The following is a 25,834-nucleotide window of genomic DNA, read 5'->3' as shown; positions in this document are numbered from 1 at the left end:
CCCCAGGGATCCCCCTTGGTTCTAGAGTCTAGAAGAACATTACCAAATGCAAAAAAATTCTTCAGCAAGGCATAAAATGAAAAATTGGGAATGGCACAAACATCAGATTTTGGAAGGACAATAGGTTAGGTATTAGGAGGTTAGGTTCTATTAGGAACTTTAGGGACTCATGGAGGCTACTAAAAGATTGATCGAGTATTCTATTAGGGACTATTATGTTGATGATAGATGGAATCATTTTTCTCTTTGTCTTCAAGCTAATCCCTAGCTTGGACATAAAATCATTGAGTTATATGGGATAATCAATAGAACATGTATCCCCTTATTTCCCAAATTGGATACTCTTGTTTGGAAAATTGACTACAAAGGTGTGTTCGCAATTAATTCTGCCTACAAACTAATATCCAAAGATTTTGTCTCCTCTAACTGCTAGGGGAAGGTCTGGAATGCCCTCCCTCTTACCTAAAATCAACTTCTTTTGGTGGACTGCTTTTCATAACAAGATCCTCACTCAAGACAACCTTATTCGTAGAGGATAGCAGATCCTTGACAGATGCGATTTTTGTTAAGCAAGAGGAAAAGAATATACCTCACTTGCTAATCCGATATCATTATGTTGTTGAACTCTGGCATAAGGTTTTAAACAAGCTCAACCTAGATTGGGTTATGAATGTGGGTCTTTCATAGTTTCTTGGCGAATGGTCTGGGGTCTATGCGAATCCTTAGGTCAAGCAGTTGTGGAATCTTATACCTCCCCATGTTTTTTGTAGCCCATGGAAGGAATAGGGTTTTTCGAGACTGTGAGAGTCATGTTAATGCACTGTTCAAGTCTCTTCTCAAGATGCTCTTTGACAACATTTTTACTCTAAAACACCACAAAGTAAGTACCCATTCTTCCTCTTGGGATCACATTATTTCCACGAGCTGGAAGTTGCCCAAAAGTTATGCCATAATGGACAATTCTAAAAAAACACTCACAAAACATACTAAATAGAAACCTCTTGATATGGGATGGATCAAACTTAACTTTGATGGATCTTTCAGAAATAAGAGAATCGTTGAGGGCGAAGTCATTTACAATCATGATGGTGTCTTGATTTCAATTTACTGTGATTTCTTGTTGGATATGTCTAGCAATCAAGCTGAGTGTATGACACTCTTCTAGGGCACTAAAATTACTCTCTCCATTGGGATTACAACTCTATTCATTAAGGTTGACTCAAACTTGCAATGGATGTTGTCAAAGGAAAATCTAAGATCGATTGGTCTTTTTCTTTTTCTTTGAATGACATTCAATTTTGTTGCTTGGGTTTGAAAAATTCTTCATGAGTCACATTTTCAGAGATGGGAATGGGGTGGCAGATGCCCCAACTAGTAGCCTAAAATGTTGTGAAATATGGAGGCTCTTCCTCCACTAGTTAAACTTCTACTTGAAGAGGATAAAACACATCCTTTATCCCTATGATGTTTATCTATAGGTATATTTTAAGGACATTGGTTATTGCTTATAACCTTAGGTCTGGGGTTGTGAAGAGGCTTGAATTCAACTTTTTCATGGCAGGCTTTATCTTCGCAGTCACCGTGCATCCATACACTTGGAAGTGCTTAGTGGATGATGACGAGTCCATCTAGACTCACAATGGCATGTCCATTTACTCTTCAGTAGGCCATGTGATTATGTTTTTGTACAACAATAATTTTTATTACCACCCCTGCATGAAAGCAAGGCATTTTGATCTTCGCATTTATAAAGCTAATTATATTGTGATGCGTGAATCCATTTTAATCTACTATAAAGTTGGTTGTCACACATGAAAGGACTGGAGTGGGATTAATAAGCTTTGGAGATCGTAGAATAATTATGACATTTCTCAAACCTTCCCTTTATTATGTTTGTTCATTCAGCTAGAGTCGTCATACACTTCTCATTTATGGGTTGCTACTCTCTGCTTAATTGGTTCTGCCATTATGGTTGGCAATAGGGTGGTCGTATTGAACTGAACAAACCTAATGAATTTAAGAATGTTGTTGTAATGTGGCACATTTGTGAGGAAGAGAGGGTTTCTGTGGTATAACATCCTATTTAAAGACTCATTTCTGTGCATAAGCCATACTCGCGAGAAACTTGACAAAAATAGTCCATGCCCGTAAGGTGCGTGAGTATTGTTGGAGTGTATGGGACCCCTATCAAGTATGCATACGATGGCAACTTGACATGCAAGGGGGGGAGTAGGCTATACTACATGATGTTATGGATAGTGTGCAGGGAGAGCAAGTTATGAATGGTGTATGATGTAAGAGTACGGTACAGTGCTAGGAGGATGGAGTTGGTTGTGTACAGGGGTCTTGTTGTTATACAGAGGATGAGGCAAGGGTCGTACAACCAACATGTCATGCGGTATGGATGGAAGATGGAATGTGACATATGATGTGGGGGCGTACGATGGAGGAAGAGGAAGGTGCAACATATGGTAGAGGAAGGGGGGGGGGGGAGGAAGCAGCTTGTGGTGGATAGAAGGGAGGAGTGTACGGTGATAACGGCCAACACCCTTCGAAAAATGGTATAAGGGTAGAGGCATATGAGAAAGTGTCATTCACATTAGTATGAAATGTAGTAAATATATATTAGAGGAAGTGTATAACACTAAAGATTGTGTGGCACAATAATGAGTTCAATTAATAAGTTTGAATCACACGAATGAACCAGACTACCGCAAATACACATGTGGGGTTCGCCAATATTAATAAGCATATTTGCCCAATAGAACTCTTGAAAGCATAAACATTCAATTGATTGTGGCCAAGTTTAGTGACGACTAATATTCTCAAATCTAATAATGACAATACTTCAAAGTTACAATGGCATTGAATAAGATATGAGTAATACAAAGCAGTCGCCAAATCACAATGATTAGCAAATCTGGCGTGCACAGTGAGATATTCACCCGACATCTCCAATGCTAGAATAGGGTGACGCTGAACCACCAAAATTACAACAGGCAAAATAGGGAGGATCTTCCACCTCTGAAATTGCGAACAAGTTCCTCAACCCTCAACCTCTAAAACTACAAACAGAAATCAAATTTAATCCATGTTGAATTGCAATGCCCAACCATCTCCTTATAAAGACCTCCAAGAAGCATCTAAAGATTTACAATAGGTCAACGATATTAATTATTTTATTACTCTATTTATTTGGGCCCCATATTTATTAAATAAAATAATTAATTAAAGGCCCTCTATTATTTTATTTTATTTATGGGACCCATTAATTAATTAAATTATTTAAATTAAAATTGGGGACATCACAAATCCTCACCACGCAAAGTTTGCTTGCTCTCAAGGTATATAACATTGTAGATTGTGTCGCGCAATAATGAGTTGAATTAATAACTTTGAATCACAAGAATGAACTAGAGTACCACAAATACGCATGTAGGGTTCGCTAATACTAATAAATATATTCACCATAGAACTCTTGAAAGCATAATCATTCGATTGATTGTGGCCAAGTTTAGTGATAGAAATGATATTCTTAGATCTAATAATGACAATACTTCAACATTACATTAGCATCGAACAAGGTCTGAGCAATACAGAGCAGTCACCAAATGACGATGATTAGTAGATCTCGCGCGCACAGTAATATATCCACACGATATCCCCAAGAGCAAAATAGGGTGGCGTTGAACCACTGAAACTGCAACAAGCAATACAAGGAGGATCTTCCACCTTCGAAACTACGAACAAGTTCCTCAACCTTTAGCCTCCAAAAATACAAAGAGAAACCAAATCCAATCCATGATGAATTATAATGCCTAACCTGTTGGGTGGATATTTTGCAACTAATGATTTTGTGAGAATCTAATTGCAAAATAGGATGACCAGCCACAGCGTATGAGACAGTCTCTCTCCTACCTTAAAGTCTCCTACCTTAAAGGTAAAGCTCCCCATTCTCACTGTTCCTTGGATCAATGTAATGTCCCCAATATTAAGGTTAGTTTGGGACAAGTAATACTTGCAAAGTAATGGTTAAAATCACAACAATAACAAACTAACTATATTATTTTACCCTCTAATTTAAACCCAATCTTAAGGACGTCTCCAAATCAGATTTCCTAGCTCATAGTTACCTCGTCGTCTTCCCAGGAGCATACCCATTAAGATTCTTCTTGGATGGACATCCTCTATCCAAGGCCAATCACATATGGATATGTTGGCATCATCGAAATATTTTAGCACATTGATTCTCGATCACGGCAGACAATAGAGATCTTAATATCTCACATGCTCCATGCTTTGAGTCTCATTAATCTCCACGGTGTTAACCCATGAGCTAACACAATATTATCCACAAGTATGATTCATTAATATAAATAAATTCAAAAACATAATTAAACAAATATAATTCATAAACATACATTTCTTACCTTCTTTTTTTGGTCCATGTGGCACTATCCTTCGTCGACCCTTCAATGAATTATTCCTTCTATATTATCTCAACTCTATATTTACTTTCCAAAATTCTTCCTTTTCTAATTATAATGAAATAAAAAAAAATACTTTTTTGTTTCTTCTTTTCCAAGAGTCACAACCTTTCATAATACAAATCCTTTGAAAAGTCACGACAGTTCATAGTTATAATCCGTTCGAAAAGCCACAACAATTTATAACTTAAATCCTTTAGAAAAGTCTCAATACTTCATAATCAAAATATTTTTTTGAAGAGTCACAACTATTCATAATTATGACCCTTTCAAAGGTTCACATCCTTTCAATATCATTGATACCTTTTCAGCAAGTCGCTTCCTTATTTTCTTCATATTACTTTCCTCTTCCATTTATCCTTTTTGAACTGCTCTCTTCTCCTCTTCTTTTTTCTTCTCTCTAAAATAAACTCTCCTCCCTTTTATATCTCAATTTTAAGGATTCATTTCCATTTGTTAAACATCTCTTGACTTTTCATTAAATTTAGTTAATTCATATTATTCTAGGTTGTATTATTTATTTACTTACTTATTTGTGTTTATTAATATTTATTATTAAATTCTTTCTAGAAAGTTAACATAATTATTCTAGGTTGTATTATTTATTTACTTACTTATTTGTGTTTATTAATATTTATTATTAAATTCTTTTTAGAAAGTTAACATACTTTCTACAATATTGTCTCTTGAATTTAATTTTATTTATTTATTTACTCATTGAAATTTTATTATTTTCTAAATATTATTTCATTAATAATATAAATTAAATAATTATTATTTCCTAGTTTTATATTTTAGTATTTATTTCCTAGTTTTATATTTTAGTATTAGTTTTAATATAACTTTATTATCATTATTTATTTAATAACATTGTATTATCTAATTATTATTAAAATTCTATCTTAAAATAAAGATATGACAATCAACTCAAGATAAGAAAGAAATTAAGAGATTCTGAAAGGGATATTACCAATATTCCTTCCTCTTAACTTTCAGGAAAGAAACCACTTACTTGCAAAGCGAGTAATGGGCAAGATGAAATCTCAAACTACATTTCTATTTAAAACTGAAAACAGTGATACCGATAAACCAACACTAACTCAAAGGCTAGTTGAAAGTGTACTGGTTTGGCTCCAAGTCTGGTCTAAATCTATTCTATATGAGTAACCTTTACTATTGGGGCTCAAAGACATCCAGAAGTAAAGCGTTCTAACTATTTTAATGAATTAAGAAGGGAATACAAGCTACAATCAAAGCTCCTAGTATATGTATTACAACAGTCGCTTCCAATCAAAGCTTTGAATCCAAGTGTTTCTTAACTCTTATGCTCAATTATTTAGATCAAACAAGAATAGCATGAACCAAAGTAGACAAACGCAAATCGCAATAAAAGCTTCCAGTTTGCACTAATCACAACTGCACTCACTCAAAGTTCAGCTCCAATTGTTTCTTTGTATTCACCTTTCATCCAAAATAGCACTACAAAATCAAAGTTACGCTTGCACAATTTCTTCATAGTTTTCTTGCATACAATAAAAGATTATTTTTATAATGAGAGAACACTTATTTATATAGGAAAAGGAGTTGAGAGAAAAGTGGAGGAAAAAGTGGGAGCAACTCAACCAACTTTGACCCAATCTAACTGGGCAAGACAACTTATTGGATTACATGTCATAAGGACATGCAATCGAATTACATGTAATTACATAGCTTCATGCAATTCATTCTCTCCAATCTATAAACATGAAAACTAAAGAAAGAAGAAGACAAAATAAAGATGAAACAATCCTAGGGATTGGGCCTTATACTTGGCGATACAATAACGTACTGTAGGAAGATTTGAGATTTCCATTCTCTTTGATATGGCTTTAATTCTTACTGTATCATCTTAGGCTGATTTCACAACCTTGTAATTTGGTGATAGCGAATCCCAGGCATTTTGCTACTGATCTGTATGCAGTAAACATGTTCATCGTACATGCTCCATATTCTTCATAATCAAGATCAGCATTTACTCTAACTGTTTACTCTGAAGTCATCTCGTCCTCTATGACCAAGTTGTCATGTTCAGTAAGGACATTACATCCTGTTTGCTCCAAATTACACATGATCTATGTTTCAACTGATTAACAATCTTCTAAAGTTGCCTGCAACTTTATCAGAAGTTTTCTCAGTGTCTCTTTTGTGACCCATGAGTCCTTGATATATGTAAAACATTTCAAAAGATGGAATGACTTTCCATACAACCATACTGTCCAGATCAGCATTACCTATTTGATTTCAGTCACCTAGGATTTCTTTCAAGGTATCAGCTTCTTGATTCAAATAAGAAATCACGTCATGTAACATCTCCTCAATGCCTCGGATACGTTCAAGAACTTTGACTAAATCTTCAATGGCCTGAATTCTTTCAGAGACAACCTCTCCAAACCAAGTCTTTGTTGCTTCAACGATTTTTTTTTCTTGAGGTGTTTTAGATGTGGTGCCTACATGTTGTGAAGATTGCTAGCGAATGACTTCATTGAGATGAGCGACTTCTTGCTTAAGCTGATTTTTTTCTCTCATAGCTCATGGTTGCTTTTTGACACATTGGCAAGTGCATCTTGAGCATCCTATAGACAACTCAGCCATGATTGTTAACCAAGTTCAATTTTAGTAAACTTGTAACCTAAACAATTAAGTTCTTCAGCTGCTAGTTTATCTACCAAAGGTTCAACAATCTCTGCATACTTAGTCTTTTTAGAATCTACCACAATCCTTGAAACAATCTTATCTTTCAAAGATTTAAACTTATTTTTCTTAATAGGAAGATTGTCTGGAAGTATGATGACTTTTCTTCTTTTCAAAGTGATCTTACCTAACCATGCAAGCAAACTAAAACCCTCATCTATAGAAACTGGGATAGTGGCCACTAAAGACATTGATCCTGATTGTATTTCCGTTGTCACAGTGCATGCTTCAGTCTACACAGCTGAATTCATAGGTGCCTAATGAGAAGATTCTATCATGAACAAATCAAAACCAGCCATTGAAGTATCAAGTAGGGAAACTTGACCCTCCATGAGAGTTAGGAAATCTTCAAAAAAATTTGCCAAATGTTCATACTACTCAGCTGTGAGAATAGGAAGGTCATTAATGAGGAACAACATTTGGTAACATGTTGACCATTTTGTAATATCATCAATTGGATGACTTTAGAAAATAGACAATTTTCCTAATGTGTGTAAATTGAAATGATAAAGAAGGCCAAAGTATATGCAAAACCCCAATGGAATAAATAAAAATGTTTATTAGCAATATAGTTATTTTACAACCCTCATACATCAATAACATGAAATAGCAGATCCAAACTATCAATAGCTGATATGAACATTGGTTACAATCACATGTCAACAGTATTCAAGTGAGCAGATCTCAGGCTTATTTTATCATGAACAACAAATTACTAGATGATATTATAACACACAGTGGATGAAAACATGAGAAGCAATGATTAATTCTCAAATTTGATTTATGGTAGCTAAAAATTGGAATATTCATAGATTCTACACCTTTTTTTTAGTATTTTTCGAATTAATCCAAAAAAGAACAATAGTGTGACCAAACTAGAAATTCAGCCCAAAATAAGATCTCTATTATGGCTGGAATAGGTACTTATTCAGATATTATTAAAACAACAAATCTGCAAATAATACACTCTTAGAATACATTTATAGCAGCAATCCCACTCAGAATTGTACCATACGATACTATGATGCAATTATTCTGGAAGGGCGGCTGCAAGGAATCTGCAATGCATGGACAATTGTAAGTGATATAGTGTTACATCCCAAGATTTTGACTTGATTAAAATAAGTTATAGCCATTGAGATGATTAGTTAAAACTGTCATTTTCTTGATCATGTGAAAAGAGGACGTTATAATTAACCATTTATTTCATATGAAAGTGGTTGTTATAATTAAATTGATCACCAGTTATCATGCTTGCTTATTTATGGAAATGGTAGTTAACCGTTGTTTTATTATATTTACTTGTTATTGATAATGGTATTTAGTCGTTGCTACAGTTATTTTGTGGTATATTTTAATACTGATTTAAATGGGAGAACTTGTTATTGTTGTAGAAATGTTGCACAGGTGGTTGCAGGAGCAGACGAAGGGGAGAAAGCATTGCTAAACGGGATTCAAGGAATGGGGAGTAAATGTCTAGGATCTCTGATAGAGACTCTACTTGCTGTTGCTATTTTAATCTGATATATAATATCTGAATATATATTATATTAAATTGCAGACTGTAAGTCTGATATAATGGTCAATATAATAATAGACTGAATATTGTACGTTTAATGACTGGTATAGTTATGAGACCAAGTTAATGTATGCTGTAGTAATGGATTGATACAATATCTGAAGTTGTTCTTGACCACTGATGAAGACTTAGGTAACCGCTGATAATTGCTCTGATCACTGCCGCTTTGATTGGTGTCTTTGCTCATCGGCGACTTGGCATAAATATGGAGAGGAATACATGCCCCCATAGGGGCATGAGTCTACATGGCCAATGGCCACATAGGGTCATGACCCTACATGGGTATGTAACAAGTCATAACCATAATATAATCTCACTTATTCATAAATCAATTATCTATTGTTTATGATATAACACTTTATATATATATATATATATATATATTAGTGTACAAACAAACATAAATGACTTCTCTATTGTTTATGACATAACACTATATATATATATATATATATATATATATATTAGTGTACAAACAAACATAAATGACTTCTCTAATATAGCCATAATCACACTCACACACACACACACACACATATCTGTGTGTGAGTATATGTAAGAGAGTCATATAATATAAAACACTTCTCTTGATGCTATATACTTAACATAGGGCACTATTCTAGTCCATTTGTTCGATCACCAGGCATGACATCTAACTACCTTGATAAGGATTTAGCGACTTCACAATAGGGTACACACATTGGACACGCACGAGCTACCTAGACAAACATATAAATACATATATATTTAAAAATAATCAAATTCATGTTCAAAACCATTACCTTTGTTGTTCTATGATGGCATCTCCATTTTTCTTTCATCATCACCTATACACACACACACATATAAATGTATGATGCCACCATGATATTAAAGTAATATCTATAGTTTGTCCTTATTAATATATGTATAAGTATATACATGCACATATATCAAGAGGATATGATGTTAAAATAAATCATAATTCTCCAAACTATGCGTGTATATAGCTATACGTATTTTAATAGGTGCGACCTTAGATATAATAATAGCATGATGGAATCATTTAAAAATAATATATAGATAGATATGCATATATATAACTGTTTTTAAAAAGGAACTTTTTAATATTTCAAACTTATATCTCTCCATGAGAGGCAACCAAGTACACTTGGTGCCACTTTTCTTCTTTTTTAAACTCGGTAACTTCGAACCCGATAATCTTGAAAAATGTCATGTTGAGTGAGCGGACAAGGAAGGTCACGGCTCACTTGAGCCAAAGAGATGTTATATATCATGGCATGTCTGATTCCGGACAATTATTCTTACTTATTTCTCAAACAAAATACAACCTGTTTTCAGACGCTGGTTTTCCTCAACTTTTATCTCATTCATTTCACAGCAAGAGTCATTCTAAGCCGTGGGGTTTGAGCACCAACTAATCCATCAAAGGAATATCGATTAGGTTATGTTTTGCATCCATGCACCCGATATTAGGTTCTATATCAATGCATCAGATTTTATGTTAATGTTTATGCACTAGTATATGTTCCATGTCAATGCTCTTTGGCATTTCTGATTTCAGAATCGCTGAAAGTTGTTAATTCCAAATGAAGGAAGATGTACAAGATGCATAAATTCTTGAGGTCTATGTTTCTTCTCTGTTTTACATCTACAGTACGTTCCTTTCACTTTGTTGTGAGCTCTACTCTAAATTCCGGTTATTGTAAGAATTGAGTTTATCATTCCACAAGTTTGTACTCATGGTTTACCCGCCCATGGATAGAAATCCATGATGAATCAAGATGATCAATATACAAATGAGAATTACTTTCTCCAAGGACTCACCCTAGCTGGAGTAGCCAATGAATGGGGGTGAAGAGGAAGAAATCCCTACAAGGGAAAGAAACAGAAATCAGAACATCAATATTTGTAAACAAGTTAAGTTTTATAATACATACAAGTAAGCTCATGTTTGTCCAATATGTACTCTGTTGTCAAGTCGATCGGTGGTGAATGGGTATTAGAAACCCATTTAAATCCTTGGCCAAGGTCGTTTAGAGGCATGATTGCCTATTATTTATCACAAGCTGTCAGTGGTGCCGGTTAATCAAGCATGCCTGCTTATTACTGAGCAGACATTCTAATCACTAGTAAGCTCGAATGGCTAGACTATGGTGCCCCAGACCTAACCCTAGGGTGGGAGGGCCTTTCTTGTTAAAAGATTGTGTGGGGATTAATAAGGTCTGTGGTTGGGAGGTTAAGCCTATGTCAATGCTTCTCCTCTTACCAGAAAGCTGAGGCTCGAACAACATTTTCAGATACTTCAGGTAGATTCAGTATGTTTTCTTTTTTGGTTCCTATCTTGCAAGTTCATTTATCATAATTATTATATAATTCATGGAATATATGGAAATGATTTAGATTCTCTTGAATTGTTATATAAATCAGTTAGTTATTTCCATTTGAAAGATTAATTCAGTTATTTTTACATGAAATGGATTGTAAGGTGTAATAGTTTGTTTACTTCGGTAATACGGTTATGTATTTTACTTTTCCTAACTGTTTTACACTCTTCCAGTTATTTGGTTCTAGTTATGAATTGATAGAATTAAGTATCTATTTTTCAGTCAAATAATTTGATATGTTACATATAGCTGGGTCCAGCACAATGGCAACTGAAAAGGTTAGCAAAGAGCACCTATCTAGAATCCTTAACAACTGTCTGTAATATCTCATAAATCAATAGCAATAATTGACAGCTATGTGATATTATGAAAGCTAGAAATATGATATCTAGCAAGTTCCAAGGGCTAAAAGTCCCCATGAACAACAATGCTACCGAAAGCCTCTTCAAAATCAGCCATCCTATGACAGTACAATATCACTAGGAGTGGAGTGATGACTGGAAATAATGAATACAATGGATCCAAAATAAATCCAGTAATGAAATGATGTACAACAACAATAATTATTAATGATGCAAAATCACCAATCCAAATTCAAACATTGGTATACTTGCTTGCAAATACCCTACAGATCCAATCAAATCATCAATCAGTTCTTCAATAAATTAGCACAATTGTGATCCCCAAATAGAATCATCTATAAAGATAAGAGAGTTCTCGTCTTCAAACCCAAATATGAAAATGAAGAGGTTTTCCTCTTCCAAATCTCCCACACCAAGAATTGTTGCCCTTGAATGCTTCAATCTCCAAAGCATAAGGAATAATGTAATGACAGATCAGTTGATTTGCTTTGAGCAAACTACTTTATTCTTTAATTGTCTTTTTTCGGTCCTCCATTCGAATTTAAGTTTTCCTCCAAGCATTTAAACACAATTTTTAGATATTACATATGCTGTATCATCCAAATTGTCTCACGAGTCTTATAATGTCTAATGAGATCCTTTGATCCTTTCACTATAAACTCAAGCAGTTTATGCATTTTTAAATTTTACATTAAGGTTTGATGGTAGAACCACCATGGTTTTGTTCAAAAGCAAAATTAGTGCCTAAACCCTACTTGTTAGGGATTTTTAATTAGAATATTTGAGTACTGCTCTAGAATTTAGAGCCATGAGAATTTTCTATTCTTCCTGTAGCTTCAAAGCACGCTTCTTTCACCTTCAGGTTCTCTCTTGCACTCTTTTACACTTCTACACACTTCTTTCACCTTCAGGTTCTCTTGCACTCTTTTACACTTAGCCTTGAGTGTTTATTGCTCAATTACTTCTTCTATAAACAACTTTTTGTTTGTGAGGAGTCCATATACCAACAAGGACTTCCCTCATCTAGTTGAAGCTTTATTTCCTTATATTGAACTTTGCTTGCAAGTTCAACCCATGCTTCCTCCAATTATGAAATATGTCTATGCAAAGTTTGCTTAAAAGGTCCAATCTGTTGCCAAGAAAAGCACAACCTTCTACTAAATGACTTCTATAACTAACTGAAATCCAATAAACAAACAATATGTAGTCAGATACAACCATTATTACATGAGCAAGGCACTGTACACTGACTACAATCATTAATAATTCTCTAAAGTTTGAGGCCTTCCGATTCTCATGGACAAAGATCCTATAAGGTTTTTCATGTAAGGCAGGCACGCATAAGCTGGCATATGAGAGTTTTTTATTTGGCAGCAAAATTATTTGTTGCATTCCACTTATTCAGAAGGATGTCTTGGGAAACGTTTTCACCTTCAAGGTAGCATCTATTTTCCTTTTTTCACATTGAAGTTGGCCCTCAAGAATTTTCTTTTGGATATTGTACATAATCATTGTAGTTCTTAGCAGATCTATAAAACTTCTTGAGAAACAATAGTTCTAAAATTCTGGTTTAGATTTTGGGTGTATTACATTGAGAGGGATCATGACCACCTCTAGGAGGCATGCATTCGTTTCAATTATCCATTGACTGTTTGGGCAAGAAATTTGCAGATTTGGTAGCTGGAGTGATCTGATTAGGAGGATATAAGGGCATGGATAGAGATTCCTTCTATTAATCACACATAAATTCCCAGAATTTTCACCAAAGATAGCATTGATCTCTAACAAAAAACCAAAAACACAACACGGTAAATTTATTCATGGTACAAAAAGTGTAAGGTACATGAAATAATACCCAAGGCATATGTTAACGAAACGTTGTGTATCTTCAGATAGAGGAGCTCCACCTGAGAGTAAACCACGAACATGACCACCAAGAATAGCTCGTATCTTTCTGAAAACTACTTTATCCCACAGTATCTTCTCTAAAGCCCATCCACCATGCCAAGTTCCTTCAATAGCTGCCAAACTACGCCTGTAGGAAATATCAAAGAGTTTCTTGGACATTTTGCTCTTTGTTTCAACCTGTAATTTTCAAAATTCATACATTGAAAGTCCTTATAGAAAATTATTTGGAAATATGTTCAATAAATCTTCAAAAATATGATTATAACATGCTTTATATGAAACGCTCCAAGACACATACTTTTTTCTTTACTCCGTCTCTAAGACGATCTAATATTGCCGGTACTGCAGTCATCAGTGTAGGTCGAAGCATTGATGCATCCCCTTTGGTTCCCTTCTTGATCATGCTTGATGAATCTATCAATGTTAACGGAGAACCATAACCAATTGCACAACCTGCAGCAACCATTGTGCACTGCAAAACCAATGCTTATCATTGAGTTCGGTGTAAATATACGGTGGTATGCAAATGTCTTGGTTAGATTGAGACCATGATGGTCTCCCAAAAAAAGTTTGATAAATTATCGCTATGGAAATCAGAGGAACTGTATTTTCATACCTCCGCTGCTAATTCAAGGATATGTGCTAGTGGTAAATATGCCAAGTATATGTCTTCACTACCAAGTTCTGGGACAATTGTTCTTACTGATGCAATTGTTGCTACCACATTTCCATGAGTCATCATGACTCCCTGTAAATTGTATAATCAGACAGCAATACAAACCCTTTATTTTACTTGTCCTTGTCCTCCTAAATCAAATATTAGCTCTAGAAAAATAGAGAAAAAGCCTCAGGGGCATGATAAGAAAATCAAATCCATAGGATTATAAAAACTTAACTATAGAGATATAAATGGAAGAAAATGAAATTAATGACCATAAGCAACAAATGTAGATCAATGGAGTCAAAAAGTGCACTCAGATAAAATAGCTTATTGTGGCAATGGCAAGTTATCTTCCATGAGAGAAAAAGCATGGGCTACAATAGTACAACAAATCTGTTAAAGATAATGTCCACATGAACATGCGGATCTATGGAGAATACAACCATTCAGCTACTTTGCCTGTTATAACAAAGTTACAAACCATAAGAGAAAACGTTTCACCACCACAAACATAAAATCATGATCTTGTTATCAGGATTTAATTGTGTAGTATTTGAGTCAAACTCATTGACACATGTTTAATGAGTAGTGATTCACACGAATCCATCTCTCATGAGAATAAATGGAACACTTAGCCTCATTGGATCTAGGTAATGCTCACAGAGGTGAAGCACCAGGACTTCCTCGGAGGTCACCCATCCCAGTACTACTCCAACTTGAGCGCACCTAACTACGGAGTTCCCTCCATGTTTAAACCCAACCTTCTTGCAACCCCATTAGCAAAACCCACATCAAGTGTTGTCACTTATGAACCATTCATTAGAAAGCCCCTATAGCTCATCAATTGATGAATGGGAGATATTTTTCCACATCAAGTCAATTGTGATATTTCTATCAAGATTTAACTGTGTAATTTTTTAGTCAAACTCATTGACCTATGTTTCATGAGTACCGATTCACACGAATACTATCATGTCCCCACTCTAGCTCAGTCTAGCAAAGACATGTGAGTCAGCTTATTATGGGGTCTTGTAGGCTGACAGGGTTGGATAGAGACCCAGTATGGTTATTCAGTGTTGGGGACTTGGTGTTTTGGCGGTTATTGATCAGTTGGGAGACGTTCCTTGTTTTTAGGTGACAATTCCTATATTTATGGGGTTCATTCCTACTTTTGAGGAGGTATGATCATGCATAGGGTTGGGTTTCCATGAGTTTGCTCTTTGGGTTCAGTTTCAGAGGGATAGAGCTTGTTTCCTAAAATTTAGGAGCATCCCTAGATTTTAGGGATGAGACTGCCAGTGGATCCTTGATTTCCGACTTCAGTCACAGACAGGTGGCAGGATGATTTTATGGTTTGTGATATCAGTTGGGCATTTTGTAGCTATTTGGGTTATATTTTTAATATTTCCTAAGTTAGCGTTTAATAATTAAATAAGGCTAAGTTAATAGCCATTTTGGAGTAATAAGGGGAATTTTGACCTCATTTGGATGCGTACCCCTTGGTGTGATAGCTTGTTGGAAAGGTCTTGAACTTTTCTAAATCTTTCTCTTTGGTCTCAGGGCGATTCAGTGAACGGATTTATGTCTATGGAGAAAAAGGGTCATTTTTAGTAACATTGCCACTTTAAATAAGACTTAAATCACTTTTGTAACCCAACGCCTTTTGGAGTCACTTTAGGGTTCGATTTGCTTTGGAAGGGGTTATAAGGAGATGGAGGTGCCATTCCTCATTCATATTATGCATTTTAAACTTGTTTACAAATTTGCTCTGCTTGGGCGATTTTATTCTGGGACGCAAACCCCAGGGTATTTACTGGCTGGGACGTAACCCTCAACAGTATTTGGTCTTGGAATTTTCAGTGGTATCAGCTGTTATCAAGGAAGGAGGACGCCATTTCAGCTTGGGTCTACAGTATTGTTTAGCTGGGCACGATTATTGGTACATGGGAAAGTGAGCCTTGCAGCAGTAGCCGCCATTTGCAACACTTTGAAATATAGAGAGTCGGATAATCAGCAGCAGATGTTTGCATGTTCACAATCCTTTTCCATCAGCCAGTTTGGCGTCATTGTTAGGGAAAATGTACTGGATCCTTTATTTGGCTCTATAATTCAGAGATCTACCTGGTACGATTTGTATCAATTCTGATTTTGCTAAATATTGTTATTTATTTTCAGACTCTTTTCATATCATTTGCTCCTTCTCATTTCTATGTTGAATAATCATCAAAAATGCAAAAACAAACAAACTCTTCTACATTTCCGTCTAGTTCTACAAGAAAACATTAATAAATAGAAAAAACAAAAATAAAATAAATCTACAGCAGATTTGCAGCAGAGATCCATCAAAGATCTTTCAAATCCATCCCTCATGAGAATAAATGGAACACTTAGTACTCATTGGATCTAGGTGATGCTCACAAAGGTGAAGCACCGAGACTTCCTAGGATGTTACCCATCCTAGTACTACCCCAACTTGAGCATGCTTAACTGCAGAGTTCCAAGCTCATCAATTGATAAGTAGGAGATATTTTTCCACAGTTTAACGGACTTTCTAATGAATGGTTCATAAGGCACAACACTCGATGAAGGTATTGCAAATTTGTTTGCAAGCAGAGTGAGTTTAACCATGGAGGGAACTTCGTAGTTAAGGGTGCTCAAGATGGAGTAGTACTAGGATGGGTGACTATTACATCCCAATTTTTTACCCAATTTAAAATGTTCATATAGCCATTAAGGTTTCACGTAAAGCTAGTTGACAGTTAAAATTTGTTATAATCATGTGAAATGGTAAGCTGGTTAATCATTATAATTTCATATAAAGATGACATGCTAGTTAACCGTTATGATGATACTTTAAAGTTATTTTATAGTTGGTTATTTATCATGAATGCATGAAAATTGAAAAGGCTGTTAGCCATAATGACCATTTATGATTAATAACTTCTTATGGTAATATGATTTAACTGTGGAGAATTTCCTTGTAGAGAGCACGTCAAAGGGGTGGAAGCATTGTCAGAAAAGAATCGGGTGCAAGGGCATCACCATCACTGGGTAAATGGGTATGAATCTTGAATCACCATGGTTGAAGACCCAACGACTGCATAACAGGATACATACATTGAACATGCATGAGCTATTGGATAATCTTTAAAACATTTTAACTTAATCAAAAGTGCATACCTTTAATGGTTTATGATTGACATTCTCATCACTTCAATATAATACACACACACACACACATCTATACATATACATGCACATAGATATAAAAATAAGGTGACACCATAGTATTAGTTTATACAAGCTTATATCTATTAAAATATGTATATCTAAATATGCGTAGACCTCGAGAAGATATGGAGATAAATAATCTTCTAAGTGATACACATATTTAGATATGCATATCTTAGTAGGTACAACCTTGGATAAATATTAAATATGATGCCATCATAATAATATATATGTGCAAATATATATATATATATATATATATATATATATATATATTATCCTTTTGAATAAATAACCTTCGAGTTCTCTTCCATATTTATTTACTTCCTTATAAGAGGCAAGAATGTACACTTGGCATTTTTATCGGTGACTCAAGAAGACAATTCTTCTTCTTTTTATAACTGCTCAAGAGTCGCAGCTTCTTGGAAGCTTTTATTATTTTTGAATGCCTTCTTTTATATATAAGTTGGAAGAACCAATAACCAGTGTTCTACATTTTATACCTCTCTCTCTCTTATGTTTCCTTTTATCATTATTTGCTGCGAATGATTGAGGACAAAACGTAGTTACTGTTTACTCTGAGCTCTACAATTTGGAGACTCACGTCAAGAGGAGTTGGCTGCTTAGAGTCAAGCCAAACTCACGTCTCCCTTATTAGGTTATGTGGTCAACCATTCCAAGTCGTATTTTGTTATATAAATATTTGCAATCAAGTTTATAACAGTAAGATATGTGTCAATAAATTCCATGAATCATTGTTGAATTGCAAAATCGAATAGACATTCAATGAGTCCACTCTTTCTATGTTAAATTGAGATCAATTGTATATATTATGCATAAACGTCTCTGATACAGTCAAATTCCAAAATCAAACTATTTCCTTGAAGTCTTTAAAGAAAAGTTCTCAAGTCATCAAAACTATATTATGACGAGTCTGAAAATATATTATTCTTTACACCAGCAAAGGTTTAGCAAGAGAGTTGGATTACTCTAAGATTTGACACCTAGGACTCACTCGACTGGATGGCCAAGAAAGAGGGTGAAGAGGTGAGAGAAAGTCCTGCAAGAACAAGTAAAACAGAATCAGAATTGATTCAACAAATTTATTACTTTTAAAAAATTATTTAATAGCTCATGCATGTCCAATTCATTCTCTGTTGTAAAGTCGAGTGCTGTGATTAAGTACCAAGATGCTCAATGGCTGACAAAGTGTTCTATGTCTATTCCGAGTAGGGAAGGCCTTTCTAGTTAAAGAAAGTGTAGGGATGAGTTTAAGGTCTGTGGTTGGGAGGTTAAGCCCCTGAGAATGTTTCCCCTCTCCACAAGATGTCAAGACGTGCATCAGACAAAAACAAGTTAAACATTCAAACATTTATTGGCAACAAGTAATTTACTTTTATGATGTTTATTCAAGCAAGAAGATAAGATGGATTGGTTTAAATCATCATTTCAATTATTTTTCTTTATTGAAAGCAGCTTTTCTCGTCAATATAATTGGTAACCAGTTAGATCGGTTGATCTTCCAATTGAACATGAAATATAGCTATATGCAAGAGATAGGTTTATCTAATGGATTGTTATTTCTGTCTTCATTTATTTGAATAACGAATATGAGTGCACCTTCTAACTGAATGTTATTGCCATAGTTAGCAATAGAAAGGAAAAGAATGATACAGTGGTGTTTGATGCCCAAAATGATATAGTGGTATTTGATGCCCTAAATGATACAATAGTATTTGATGCCCTAAATGATACGGTGGTATTGATGCCCTAAATGATACAGTGGTATTTGATGCCATAGATGATATATTGGTATTTGTCATTACGATAAAATAGTATAGCTATTTGTTCTTTAAGAGGTATTTTATACACTAACTTGGGTTTTGCACAAGCATATATAGACAGTTTTTCGGTTTTGAATTCTATAGTATGTAGATTTTAAATTCTTTGGTAAATTCATTGATGGTATCTTCAATTGTTAGTTATGAGATTTCCGTTTAAGTGATTGTAACTGTTAATCTCATTCTCATGAACATAACTGATATAACTGTCTTCCTATAAATATGAAGTAATAACTGTATTTCTTTGATATGTTAGTTGTTGGTTAGGACCCAGGAAAAGTGGATGTTACAATGACCTCTCAGGAAATCCCGGTGCTTCACCTTTGTGAGCATCACCAAGATCCAATGAGTACTGAGTGTTTCATTTATTCTCATGAGAGATGAATTTTTGTGAATCCACTACTCATGAAACATGGGTCAATGAGTTTGACTCATAAACTACACAATTAAATCCTGATAGCAATATCAGAATTTAACTTGCTATGGAAAATTATCTCCTAGTTATCAAACATAAAATCCTTGCGGATGCCCTTCCAAGTTTTGTGCCATACAAGTTCAGTCACCCTTTAGCTGGTGGTGATTTACATAAAGGATCCCAGTCCTACATAAAGGCTCTCCATAGAGGCACGCTTACAAGTTACAACTATGAAATCACTCTTTTCTTGATTCAAAAGTTTCAGAATTCCTCAGTGCATTTAAAATATGTTTAAACTGACATGGGAAAAAGCGAATGCAAGGGATGAACCCTTATTTAAGTGTAAGCCAGTAAAATCTCAACCCAATCACTAGAAAGAAGAGTTTAACTTTACAACTGTTAAACGACATTTTACTTCATTTCAAAAGTTAAAAATTGCAAATAAGACAAAATTAAATGTGACAACAAAAAGGAAAATACAGGAAAGAGTTATCCAGATTAGGAAAGCATATAAAAAAGTTAAGAGCAGTAACTATTTTTCTTTGAATTATAAAACTAAGACATTTGATTTACCAACCTTAGACGAATCTGTGATAACACTTAATAACAGCAGTCTCAGCCAGAAAAAAAGTCAAAAATAGTAAGCATACATATTTAAGCTACTAACCCAAGACACTCAATTTACCTACCTTCGGCACTCCTGTGCTACCACTTGTATACATAATAACTGCAATGTCAGCCGGTACAGGTAAATTTGATTTAGGTTGAATTTGTCGTCCAAGACTCTCAACTTCAGAAAAGGAAGAAACAGTCCAATGCCCACTAGTTCTTGATAGAGAGGAATCATTAATAATGCCTTTATCTTCCATGTAGACAATGCGCTTGACAGTACCCAAATGGCTGCTTATGTCAATAAGCTTTTGTAACTGCTTACGATCACATATGATTGTGGACACTTCTGTCTGTTCCAACACAAGAATAGACATTTTAGAATATCAATTCATTAGGGGCCAAAAATCCAGGGAACATGGCAATATAAAAAAAACATTAACTTGGTAGAGGATTTTTTTAGTTTTACAGAGAGACTATTAAATAAGAAAGACTATTAAAAAAAACATCAATTATATCTATAGTTGTTTGAATTTCATTAGTGATGCAGTGTTAGGGGAAGCTGATTAGAGACAGTTGCATATTAATATATCTAATTTTCTCTATAGTTGTCATTTTCTAGTTAAAAACTGCAACTTTTGGGCATTTTGATAAAAAAAATTCATATGCCATGTGTTTTGTCAATAAGTGAAATTATATTTTTTTTAAATTTCATTTGTTTATTGCTTTCTATGAAACTAAAATATCAATTGAACTCCAATATTATGTCTCAGGGTTCTATAATCAATAACGTATATGATGATCAACTTATCAATGTTATTATATGAATAACAGAAATGTTAAGAGCAGTAACTGTATTTCTGAAATGTGTTAATCTGAATAACTGAAATGTTTTAATTTACTTTTATAAATATCAAATTTGCATAGGTTGCTCCTGACAATGACTTCTTACAATGCCTTGGCTCCCAACACCATTCCTCCTGACGTTGACTGCAACTGCGTCATGGTGCCTGTTATCTCTCAAAAGTGCACCCTAGTTACAGAACTTTGCCTCCTAGAGAAACATGGAAACACTCTTGGAAAGTGGGTTTCCCAAAATTGGAGTGAATCTCCAGATTCTGGGCCGGTTCCTATATAAGATACTTCACCTGAAGTCTCAAAATCTTTCAGAGGGAAAGGGAAAGAAAGATGACAGAAATAAAATCTAAACCCAGGGTGTTGTATCAAACGTACTTCAAACCTGTAACACAACCTGCATAACAAGTTAATCAACAACAAAGCTTGAAGTATACAACTCAATCTTAGTATATCTCCGCATAAGCATTTCATATGAAGGTTAGGATTATCAATCTCTAGAAGGAAAGCTCTCTCTCGTAGCTAGGAATCTGCATTTAACATATCTTATGACCTGCAGTATACATACATTCTGCAAAATGGTGCTATCATTAAGACAAAATTACAAGGAAATTGAAGAAAACTTCTCAAGTAATCATATCAATCAACTATCATGCACACAATAAAACAGAAAATGAGGAGGCAAAAATATTGCTTTATCTCTATTAACCACCAAGGTATCCACTGTCGTACATGTCCAAGATGAGTTACAAAATATGCAGAAATCTGTTAAGGACCCTAAAAAGTCACTAAAAACAGAAAAATGCATAATGTTCAAAATGAGTTGTTTACAATCTTTTATGCTTCTCCCAGAAGCAGTTGCATGAGAATGGGACTTAAATTCTTGGTCAGATTCGACAGAGATGGCTAAAATCTAGGCACCAAACTTCCTCCAAAAGTCCTCAATAAGGGTGAAATGGTAAAAAAAAAACAAGTCATTAATGATGACAAGCAAAAAATTCTCCAACCTTCCCCTAGATTGTCTCTAGGCTCCTACATTCCCTCCACTTGTCTTCAAACTGAGAATAGCCTTCCCCATGACAAGGTCTTCTCATAAATGCAAGTCTTATTCCCTTTGTTGAACTTGTTCCACAAGGCACATGTTTCCTCTATTATTTCACTCTTAATTTAATATTTATTATATACTTTACAAAACAATATTTAATAAATATTAATTACAACTATGAAGAATGAAAAAATAAATAAAAAATTATAAATTTATAAATGTATATTTATTAAGGAATATCTTTATTACTTAAAGTATATATATATATATATGGCAAGAGCCTACAACACAATGGTAAATTGTGAGCCTCTTATCTGGGAGGTCTTGGGTTTGAGTCTACTCAAGCTTAATATATTAAAATAAATATTAATAATTAATCACAACATATAATAATAATTAATCTTGGCTTCAGCCTCTCACCTATATAGCATAAGTCATGGCCTTATTATACCATCGACATAAAATTACATTCTTCTTCACTAGGGCTATAATGCCTTTCACCCACGACATAACATATGAGAAAAAAAGGAAAAGGCAAAAGAAAATGCCTTCAATGAAGGCAGATCCACTTCAACCCCTAAGGAAAACACTCCTCAATATTTTATTAACTTCATTTTCCATACTTCTGCTGTCACGAACCACCTTTGATGCATGAACCAATATAGTTGCTTGGATAAAATTCTAAAATGTATGGATAATCAATTATAATTAGTTCTCAATTACAATATGAATATGCTAATAGCAATATCAAGTTTATTAGTTTTCTTTGAAATTAATTAAATTACAATCAATTATAATTAATCGATACACACACACACTTAGTATTCTAAATATATAATTAAGTATCCCCAATAATAATTGTTAGGCAAGAGCCTACAACACAATGGTAACTTGTGAGTCTCTCATGTGGGAGGTCTTGGGTTCAAGTCTACTCGAGCTTAATACATAATACTAATTAATTAAATCATAATAAATAATAACAATTAATCTGGGCTTTGGCCCATTACCTATCAAAAAATAATAATAATAATAACATAAATTGTTATAATTGAATTAATTAATATTCTTAATAATAATCAATAAAATTATAATAAGCATATTTTTTTAATTCACTAAGCTTACCTTGGTCGATACAACTAACACCCTTACCATGGAGCACTCGAACAATCTTAATGCATCTAATTCAATAAACATTAAGCGTACATATTATGCATATAAGTCATCCTGAATAGTAAACACTACATGACGGTAATGATTGGTGAAGGGTGACATGGCGGAGATAAGGGAAACTAAACGCTAAGAGCACCTAACGTCAAAGGTTACATGGTAGAGATAATTAGTGAACGCTATGCAAGACAAAACCAAACGATGTTGGCAATCACTCCAAAGACATGTCATTTGCAAACAATCACACCCATTGGTCTTGCAAATATTAATGTGCAATAACACTGGAGGGAGTAGGCATAGACAATATAGAATTTCAATCGATTGAAAGAAAATTTGGATTTAGTGGCGATAGTTCTTTGCGATTAGAAACAACACAGTGATAATCTCGGGAAGAATTGAATTCAACCCAAGTGGTATACTTATCTCCATCCATTATTAAAATATTGATGCATATTAACTACAAACTCATTGTAGATGTATATTGGGAAGGTTGAAATCCAATAGCAACATACGAGGGAGTGGTCATCTCTCCTTGCTCAGTCAACGGCAAGGCTCTGCTAAGTACCAAATTTGTATTATTAATATTTATAATTTTAAAATACATTTAAATGTAATTCGAGTACTTCAGTACGGATAAGAAATCTAAGGAATAATGTTAGGAAATAATAGAAGTTAATCAAGGGAATTCATTTATAGATTAATAAATAAAATATTGATTTTAATGCAATAAATCTGTTCATACATTATGGATAGGTGACTAATCTTGTATTTTTCCCATATCCATAATGAAGGGGGAGTTTGTGAAAGGTGGAGTAATTTGGGCACAGTGAGGAGAAGATTCCCACCACTTCCTTTGTTCATGAGGGAGTCTCTTGGAGTTAGTTTCCACCTAAGCACAGTAATTCTATCATTCATTATGGGATATGAGAAGACCAAGAAAGGCTCATCTATCAAATAATATAGAGACGGTTTTACAAAATAAATAATTATTATTAGTTTGATAAATAAATAACAATCTCTTATGCTAAATTCATGATCTCTCACTTTCCATCTCAACCCCATTATGGAACAGATTTGAGAAGGGGTCATCACATCTGTTGTCGCACCACCAAGCTACTAGGGCTCTTGGAGTTTTTTAGGTCTCTTTGTGGCTTCTTGATATAGATCTGCATAATTTCTACAGGCAACTTTTACTCTCACATTACATTTGTCTCATTTGCAAGTTGTTGAAATATTGCCAAGGGTTTCTATCAGGGATTCCCTGAAAATTTCTTGGAATTCCTGAGATTTTTTGCAGATAGATCGTGACCTTTCACAAGTATTTTTAAGGACCCTTTTATGTTTTTATATCCCGTAGCTTACATTGTATCTCTGATCTTTTCTATGTATCACATGCTCCATATGTTATTTCTTGTTTGCTTGAAGTTTCAATGAGCTCTATCATCTCTTTGATAATAATGGTCGCAAATTCTTTTGTGTAAGGCCATGGTTTTTTATTGAAAGAGGTCTTTGACTGTGTAGGGGATTTTTCTTTAGCAATACCATATTCCTGATCATCTTGTGGAACAGCATATAAGGGCCATGAATTCTCTGGGTTTGCGATTCTACAAACTTGTCTTTTCATAGTAGATGCCCTTTTGATTATACTATTTACAGGCTGCGTGGGTTTTGATTTTGGCAGATTTTCCATAACCTTATTTGCCAGCTCCATATCTGGTTTTTTTGTTGCCAGCTATGTTACATCCCATTTTTTTGTTAAGATTTAAAAACTTTACATATAGCCATTGGGATTTCATATAAAATTGAAAATGGATAATTAATTTGATTATTCATTATGAACCCTTGTGAATTGAAAAAGGTTGGTTAAATTGGTTATTCATTATAAGTACATATAATTTGGAAATATAGGTTATTCGTTATGAATTCCTATGAATTAGAAATGGTTGGTTAAATTGGTTATTCGTTATGAGTTCCTATGAATTAGAAATGGTTGGTTCATATGATTATTGATATGATTACAATTAGATGAGCTAGAAGTATGCTTTCACCTTGTTGTTTACTTCTTGAAGGCACGGCGAAGGGGGGGAAGCATTGATGGAGAGGGATTAGGGCACAAGCACTAGCCTACCACCAAGGTATCAAGTACCCGTCTAAACCACTTTGGCCAGGAAAAAATATGCAGATTGGGACAAACTAAATGATACCAAGTGTCCACCATGAGTTGATTAGGTCACCTAATCAAAAGATATATATATATATATAGTCATATGAACAATAAGAGAAATCAAATTTTACCTTCAAATTTGAACCTGGGAGTTATGCACCATTTGATGACGAATATGTTATACTATATATAATACCCACTATACCTAAGTATATTGTACGTATTCCATTATACATATACATATGTATACACTTACCTTGGAGTAACTCATGTACATACATGTATACATATGCCTCAATGCATATGTACATATATGTATACATATATTCTAAAGTAATGCATACGTGTACATGTCTATGAACAACGTGTACAAGTACACTTAGATATTATGAG

General features: G+C 34.3%; 1 protein-coding gene across 1 annotated transcript in view; it reads right to left on the bottom strand.

The window, feature by feature from the left end:
- Positions 1–25,834, bottom strand: part of LOC149553385 (long chain acyl-CoA synthetase 9, chloroplastic-like) — a 175,786-nt gene that overhangs the window by 77,800 nt on the left and 72,152 nt on the right. The window contains exons 5-8 of the mRNA XM_089788852.1: positions 20,291–20,563; positions 14,070–14,201; positions 13,752–13,925; positions 13,401–13,630 (exon numbers count right to left, since the gene is read on the bottom strand). Of these exons, the coding sequence (XP_089644978.1) occupies positions 13,401–13,630; positions 13,752–13,925; positions 14,070–14,201; positions 20,291–20,563 (809 nt within the window). The remainder of the gene's footprint in view (positions 1–13,400; positions 13,631–13,751; positions 13,926–14,069; positions 14,202–20,290; positions 20,564–25,834) is intronic.

The sequence above is a fragment of the Cupressus sempervirens genome, chromosome 6, assembly GCF_028749045.1.
Source record: "Cupressus sempervirens isolate cs-2001-9-10 chromosome 6, ASM2874904v1, whole genome shotgun sequence".
NCBI lineage: Eukaryota > Viridiplantae > Streptophyta > Pinopsida > Cupressales > Cupressaceae > Cupressus > Cupressus sempervirens.
The sequence above is the reverse complement of the archived record's forward strand: the minus strand, read 5'-3'. Positions and strand labels throughout refer to the sequence as shown.